The sequence below is a fragment of the Mus pahari genome, chromosome 8 (genome assembly GCF_900095145.1).
Source record: "Mus pahari chromosome 8, PAHARI_EIJ_v1.1, whole genome shotgun sequence".
In the NCBI taxonomy this organism is placed as follows: Eukaryota; Metazoa; Chordata; class Mammalia; order Rodentia; family Muridae; genus Mus; species Mus pahari.
Window position 1 is genome coordinate 4,314,774 of NC_034597.1, and position 8,279 is coordinate 4,323,052.

The 8,279-nt window shown below is 40.5% G+C and overlaps 1 protein-coding gene across 3 annotated transcripts in view; it reads left to right on the forward strand.

The window, feature by feature from the left end:
- The window catches only part of Ptprg (protein tyrosine phosphatase receptor type G), a 677,472-nt gene extending 672,034 nt beyond the window's left edge, over window positions 1-5,438 (forward strand). For all 3 annotated transcript variants that reach the window (XM_021204227.2, XM_021204228.2, XM_021204229.2), the window contains 2 exons: window positions 1,400-1,535; window positions 2,100-5,438. In XM_021204227.2, coding sequence (XP_021059886.1) covers window positions 1,400-1,535; window positions 2,100-2,246 — 283 coding nt within the window. In that variant the 3' untranslated portion in view covers window positions 2,247-5,438. The remainder of the gene's footprint in view (window positions 1-1,399; window positions 1,536-2,099) is intronic.
- Window positions 5,439-8,279: the final 2,841 nt, after the last annotated feature.

Sequence of the window (8,279 nt, forward strand, 5' to 3'; positions counted from 1 at the left end):
TGGCATAGCCTCACAAGAGGCCGCAATATCAGGGTCCCTTCAGCAGAATCTTGCTGGCATGAGCCTTAGTATCTAGGTTTGGTGGCTGATGATGAGATGGACTCCCGAATGGGGTAGTCTCTGGATAGTCCATCCTTTTATCTTAGCTCTAAATTTTGTCTCTGTACCTATATCCTTTCATGAGTATTTTGTACCTTATTCTAAGGAGGAATGAAGTATCCACACAATGGCTTTTACATTTTAAAGTGAGAAATCTGACCAGGTAGCCATCAGTTTGAAGGAAGACTAGGTTTGAAACTTAAAATGTAATGACTACACGGCTTTAACTGTCTATGACTGATATCAAAGTAGCCTACTGAAAGCAGCATTACCACAGACAGAGGGAGGCTCTGTTACGCTAGGATGCTTCTGTGTTATGATGTCACTGGCAATAGGAATTCCCAGCTGCATTTTAATCTTACAGGAACATCTGGAGTGTAGCCTGTGGTTAGCCAAAACATCATTCATTATATCGTAAGATGTTTTCAAAGTTCAGTTTATCTGCCCGAGTGTTGGAGAGAAGGCTTGGCTATCAAAGGCTACGGCCACAACAGAATGGACATTTTGTATTTTTAAGAACGTTGGAAAATGAGGGCCCTGTAGTGCTTTCTATTTATCCGATAGGAAATAGTCAAGGTTCCCACCTATTGTAATACCTGTGTGTTAGAATATCTGCCTAACACTGCTGCCTGCTCATAATCTTCCCAGGTAGGTATCCAATACCAAATCTGTAATATTTCCAAGTCTGCTTTTGAACCTTTTGTTTCTGATTAGATATCGAGTTAAGTTTCTATTGGAGCAGTTTGGCAGATTTTATATTCATAAAAATGTCTTTTTTAATGAACTATAAAAATTTTTAATACTTCTATTTTTTACAGTCCACCCTCCCACAGTTCCTCATCCCATTCTTCCTTCCCTCTGTCTCCAAGAGGATATCCCCACCCCCACCCCTCATGCCAGGCCTCCCCACTCCCTGGGGCCTCAAGTCTCTTGAGGATTAGATGCATCTTCTCTCACTGAGGCCAGACCAGGTAGTCCTCTGCTATATATGTATCAGGGGCCTCAGACCAGCTAGTGTATGCTGCCTGGTTGGTGTCTAAGAAATCCCAGGGGTCCTGGTTAGTTGAGATTGCTGGTCTTCTTATTGGGTCGCCCTCTTCTTCAGCTTCTTCCAGCCTTTTCTCCTGAACATAAACTTCTAAATTCCCTTCCCCTGTCTAACTTTTAATTCATTCTGTCTTCTGGAATGGACACCAATGCAGCCTACCTAATTCCTAAGGAAGTACGAGAAGTAATTTCCTTCTACTACATGCACGCCATTGATAGATCTGGAATCACATCTTTCTTTTCTCCTCCCCAGGTATGGAGCAGTTTCTGCAGGAATGCTGTGTGCCCTGACCACCTTGTCCCAGCAGCTAGAGAATGAGAATGCTGTGGATGTCTTCCAGGTGGCAAAAATGATCAATCTAATGAGACCTGGAGTATTCACAGACATTGTAAGTAGTTTGCATATGCCTCAGTCCTTCAGAGCATCACATGATGCTCACATTTGTACCCTGGCCCCGGGGTTCTTAACTAGGTAGGGTATGTCTAGCAGGAGACATCTGGCAGTATCTGGAGACTTAATGGGTTTCACAACTGGACATCTCTGGTATTTAGTGTGTAAAGGCCAAGGCTACTGGTAAACACCCTACAATACACAGACAACCCTTGCCAACACAGAATTATCTAGCCCAAAATATCAGTAATGTTGTACTTAAAAGTGAAAAAAAAAAAAAACCCTCTGCTTAATAGTCGCGTGTGGTCTAGTTTCAAAATAAGGATATCCCATTATCTTAGGGAGTCACCAACACTGCAACAGATTCCATGCTAACAGACCAGCAGGACATGAAATGCTGTAAAGCTCAGTGATTAAGGGTTCAAGTGGTTGCTTTTAAAGTTTCTTAGATACAATTTCTGCTCTTCTTGTCTTTTGGGGAGTGTTTTTTAGAAGTATATTTTTGAGTAGTCTTTCCATCTTAGATACAATGTCTAACCAACTCTTTCCTCTTGTCTTCCAGGAACAATACCAGTTTGTCTACAAAGCAATGCTCAGCTTGATCAGTACTAAAGAAAATGGAAATGGTCCCATGACTGGGGACAAAAACGGTGCTGTGCTAACTGCAGAGGAATCAGACCCTGCAGAGAGCATGGAGTCTCTGGTGTGACTAGACCCCTGGAAGGGCACTTCATTTGTAAACTTCTGAGACTTGTAAAGACAGAAATTTTTTGAGGCCTTTTTTGCCAGACTCTAGGTTATACAATAACCCAGTTACTTTTTTACACTGATAAAAGTTTTGATATTTATTTTTTGCCATTTTCTGTCTTGATGGTATCCTACTGAGCACTCGCGCCTGGTCTTCATTTCACACAGTGAAACGCGACTTTACCTAGTTTGCACTATCTGATCAGTGTTAACTGCCTATAATCTAATACTACAGAAACCCTGATGTGACATTCCATGACCACATACATGCTATTTTTTAGTTCCGTGCAGTGAAGGTCTTTGTTATGACAGTGAATCTCAGTTTTATTATTATTCTAAAGCAACTACAATTTCTCAGCAGCAGGCAACACTGTACCTTCCTCAGTCCCCTCTTTTTCTAGGCACTGTTCAGTACTCTCTGCCTTCTGGTTGAATGCAGTGGATGGGCGTTGTTTCCTTTTGCAGGACAGCAGGTGACTGGGAGCCCTAAAGATCTGTTGGCATCAGTTCCATTTGTATGGTTGAGGGACCACTAAGAAATTAAGAGGGTTGCAACTTCATGTGAACATCTCTTCTTAGTTACCAAGTTATAGTCACAGTTGAAATGTGTCAAAATAAAGAATCATTCTGTATTACAGATTTCACAGGAGCCATGTGGACAGTGTGTGTTATTTCCATTTTGACTCTCCGAAGTAGCAAACCCTAAAATCAGGGCTGTCTTTTACAATGGGGAGATGGCCCTATTTTACACAATTTACTTATGACACTCTTTAGTTAATTCAACTATAGCTTTTGGTAAATAGTACCATAGTAGCTACAATCACAAAATAGGTATTGACATTTAAATGTAGTCTTTGAAAAGTCCCTACTAACTATTCCTATAGTGATCTAATAAACACTACCTATAGACAGCATTCTTTTTTTTTTTTTTGCCAAATGTTTCATAATAAATCTCTTAATTACATCCAACTCTACTTAAGATTGAATTGGAAATATATTTGGGACTCAATTTTTATAGGTCTTACTTTGAGAAAGAAATAGGAATCTTAAAGAGAAAATCCAGTTCTTGAATGAAAGATGGCATCTCCATTTTAGACTGGGTTTTAAGAGAAGAGATGCGGATGCTCACAAACTAATGTACATTTATAAAAGATGGCAGTAGTCAATAGGAAGCCCAGAGGCCAGTGTCTGGAACTACTTTCAGCACATAGTACGTATGGGCAAACTGGAAGCATTATTAAGAAATTTCATTTGAGTTTGTTTAAAACAAAACAAAATCCACTAAGCTATTAATCAGAACCTGTATCTTCCTTTTCCTGTTTCCTTCTGAAAGTCACCTTCTGCCAGAATTGAAATCATCCCCCACGATTGGTTTCTTCTTTATGACAGAAAGCTTTCTAGGAGGAGGGCAGCATCTCAGTGTGAATGAGGCTTTATTGTTTGTGTGTTGTTTTCTGGAACTAGTCACAGAAGTGCTGGAGAGACTCACGGGCCAAGCCCAGAGGTTTCAACGCATGGGCCAGGCCAGTAGAGCCCCATGAAGATAATATGTGCACAGTGACCTAAGAGAACACACAGAATTGGGAGGCTGGCTTTCAAAACTGGTGAGCAGCTGAGCTGAATCCACTAACATATCTGTGCTAGATGGATTTACCAACCTCTCCGGCCCCACCAGAGGGGTCACCTCTGCACAGTACGAAGGATCGACCATAAGAAACATAACTCTTAAAGGCTGAGGGAAATAAGGAAGGAAAAGGTTTCAGCTTGTGGTGAGAGCTTCCTAGTCAATGGAACAGATTCTCTTTGCTGCACACAGGTCTGATGTTAGATAATGCTTTTCAGTTAGAGGCTCAGTAGAATTAACATTTGAATTGGAGTTCACAGTCTCTCAATTGTCTCTTAGTAAAAATAACATTGTCTGGAAGACAAATGGCAAGTATTACTTTCTGTGCTGTTTACACAGGATTCAATTCATGAAAGTGCATACTCTCTACAGTTCTGGGGCTCTCTCTTACACGAGTGAGAGAAGAATGGGAGAACGGGAGAAAGAAGTAGAACAGAAGTACAATCAAGGTGGGGGAGAAACTTCCTGTGGCAGCCTACATGTCTACAACAGGCCAAAGCCCACAGATGCCAGCCTACTGGACTATGTGCCCATTTTGCCAAAGTGGTCCACACGCCCTTTACTCGGGATGATAGTCACCTTCAGCTGTCTTCACGTTCACCACAATTTGTATCTTCACTATTCTTTGCTATTGGCAAAAATATTTTTGCATCTTTCCAGAGGCAAAGAGTTCCAAAGATGTTTTCTTTGAGACACAAGCACGTGGCTTAAGTACATAATAAGATTAGTACTATTTACAGTCGAGGGGAAAGATATAACTATTGGTAAAGCTAATGTGAAAGTTTATGAGATATGCTGTTTGAATTTACCTCTAGGGAAATGAAATATACAAACCAAATGAAGCTGAATTGTTATCATTTGGTCAGGTGGACGTGCTGGATATCACAGCTGTATTAGAGACACCAGAAAAGTTTCTTGTACCTTAAACCATAATATCATCTTTGATAGTTCATACATATATAAAACCTTCTGAGTTTCAAGAATAAGTACAGTTTAGTTTGGTGGTTTGAGAGCCTGTGTTAAATAGAAGAGTCCAGCAAAGTAAAACAAAGACAAAAACAAAGTTATAGTGTTCAAAAGAAGGGTTCCAGAGTGACAGTGAAGCCAGTGAGCAACCGCCATTGTTCTATAATAACATAGCACAACTGCCTTCTCATGACCTTTTCATAAATGCATATATACTGTTTAAAATGAAAATATAGATACCACTTTACCAAAGATACACATTACTAATTCTAAGCAAAAAAAAAAAAAAAAGATATAAAAAAACCCCAAACTCATAATAATTTTAAAAAGTAATTAAAATGTAGTTCTGTTAAAGCTTGTGCAGTTGTGCTGGTGAATGCCTTCTCAACCCTGGTGTTCTAAGGTTTCTGTTCAAACGGTGCCAGTACATTTTTATATGAAGGGAATGCCTGCTTTTTTCCTCCATAGCAGCTGTAATTCATGTAGCCCTTTGTACTTTCCCTTAGTCCCCACTTAACACACAGCATTGGCTTTATTTATCTCTATAAAGAAGGCATGGTAAAATAATTAATAAAAAAATTATAATGACATTTGGCCTCTACTTTTGTCTTAGCTGTTAAAATGTTTTTAGTATTTTTGTTACATATTTGCAAAGGGAAGCATTTTCTACAGAGGATAATTAATTTCAAGAAAAATATCTTGAGTTTTAAGGAATAAACATCTCCAGGAAAGGAGACAGTCAATTTTATAAAATGTCGTAACTCTCCAACATTTGGGGTAGTGACTCCTTTCTTGTTAGGACATTTGAAACTAGCAATTAGCCGTTGTTTCTAAAGAGCCCCACTTCATGTCAACTCCTGTTTCTTTAACTTCATTTTCAAACAGCTTAAAACATTAAACCTGTAAATATTTTGTTGCTTGAGTAAGCATCTTCTGGGAGCTTTGTATCTATGGTATATAATCATAGAATTTTATATTTTCATATAAAGCTAATTTTTTTCTAGTTTCAACTATGTCATAGTTCTTTTAGTTGTTGGTGCCCCCCCTCCCCCGTGGTGGATATGTGAACTTCTGTGTATTGAAGTAGCAAGAACCATCTTTGCATTCCAAAAGAATCCGTGTGTTCTTCCTTTGAGGTAGTGATTGTGACAGTTGGGTGTTCTTTTTAATTCCATTGACCATTAGTGCAATAGCAATTAGACATGACTAGTCACTGAATACATTTGTCACATTGACCCATTTTGGAGAAAGTGATTTTTTTTTTTTTAAAGAATTGTTCTGTGGGGGGAGGGGTTTTATAACCTGAAATTTTTTCCCTTTTTCCTTCTGTTTAAAACTATATCAAATCATTCTATTATAGTGTTATTTAATATGTAAATTGTATTGCTATACATAAAATAAAGTATGGTTTTTGATGTACTTGATAGTATCGAGCATTTCTATGAAATGAGGTTCTCTTACCCCTTTTAGGTCGCATTAACATTCAGCAGCCCTCCTCTGTCACCATGCTAGTTGTAGTAAATGAAAGTTAGTAATCGTTTTTATTTATCAATAGGACATGCACTTGCCATGCTGACTTGTTGATATTCTTCCTCCTTCTATGAGTAAGCAAGACAAAGTCCCACAGGTGACTCTCCCTCCAAGATCTCAACCACAGTGGGAGCAGCTTTTCCCTCTTCACCTAAGGTCTAGGATTAAGGGTGGCTCACAAACAACAACACATTTGCAGAGTCATGAAGTAGACATAAGATCAGAACAAGTGCCTCTCGTGTGTGTGTGTGTGTGTGTGTGTGTGTGTGTGTGTGTGCGCGCGCGCGCGTGCGCGCCTATCACTGTAAGAATGCATCTCTTTCTCAAGTTTTAGTCTTGGTGACTCTAGTGTTCTGTATCAGAGGATCATAAATTAATACTCTATATAGATCCTAGTCAGGCAACAGATATATTTTAATTGGCCTCTAATTTTTATAACCTCATATTGGTTACCTAAATTTAAAAATAAGATTCTCAGGATTCAAAGGACCTTAGATGAAATGTCCTACATTGGGGAAAGGGAATTTGTAGATCCCATCTCCAGCAGAAGGACAGGGCATCAAGTAAGGGATGGCGTTGCCATCCCACAGTCCAAACTCTGACCCATAATTGTTCCTGTCTGAAAGAACTGCAGGGATGGAAATGAAGAGGAACCTGAGGAAAAGAAGGTCCAGTGACAGGCCCAAAAGTGGGATCCAGCTCAAGGGGAGGCCCCAAGACCTGATACTATTACAGAGGCTATGGAGAGCTCACAAAAAGAGACCTATCATGACTGCCCTCCAAAAGACCCAACGAGCAGCTGAAAGAGCCAGATGCACCCAACCAATGGACAGAAGCTGCTGACCCCTGTGGCTGAATTGGGGGAAAGCTGAAAGAAGCTGAGGAGGAGGGCGACCCTATAGGAGGACCAGCAGTCTCAATTAACCTGGACCCTTCAGATCTCTCAGACATTGGACCACCAACCAGGCAACATACACCAGCTGAGATGAGGCCCCCAACACATACAGCAGGGTCTGTATGGTCTGGGTTTAGTCAGAAGATGCACCTAACCCTTAAGAGACTGGAGGACCCAGGGAGTTTAGAGGTCTGGTAAGGTGGGTGGTGGGGGTGGGGAGGTATGGGATGTGAATCAGTCAGAAGGTGGACCAGGAGGGGAATAAATCTGGAGTTTAAATAAATATACTTTTTGCATTCAGATTCAAAACTGGGTTGTGGTAGGCTCACAGTCTCCCACAGCAATCGTGACTGATCACCATTTAACTAACCCTTCTAGGGCCATTGTCTCTGAAATGAGCAGTTGTCTCTGAAATATGCAGTTAGGATCTCAGGGCCATGTTCCCCCTCAGGTTGGCAAGCCAACAACCAAGAGCAGCAGGAGAATCGTTTATGTTGACCCCCTCATCACCCACATTCTGCCAGCCAGAGCACAGCACCTTCCCACATTCTTGACTCCTCTGGAATCAACGAAGATGACACCATTAAGTGAGACATTATGACCAGATATAGTAGAATCAACTGTTGGACTCCATGGCTTTGACTATACAGAATATATTGACAAGGAAGTTTCATTTCTGTTACAGAGAATAGTGGAGAGGAAGCCACACTAAAACTCCACCGTTTTACACACCAAAAGTGAAACTTTAGTGAGATTTCGGAACAAGTCACTGACGGCCACACCCTGGTTGAAAGACAGGACTAAAGAGAAAGGTTCAAGTTGGGTGTCATGGATGATAATCCTAGCTCTTGGGAGGGAGAGAGAGGAGGCTCCAGAGTTCAAGGTCATCCTTAGCCACATAGTGAATTCTAGTTCAGCATGACTTACATAGCACCCTTTCTCAAAACCATAGACAGCAAGATGAATGGATGAAACACTAG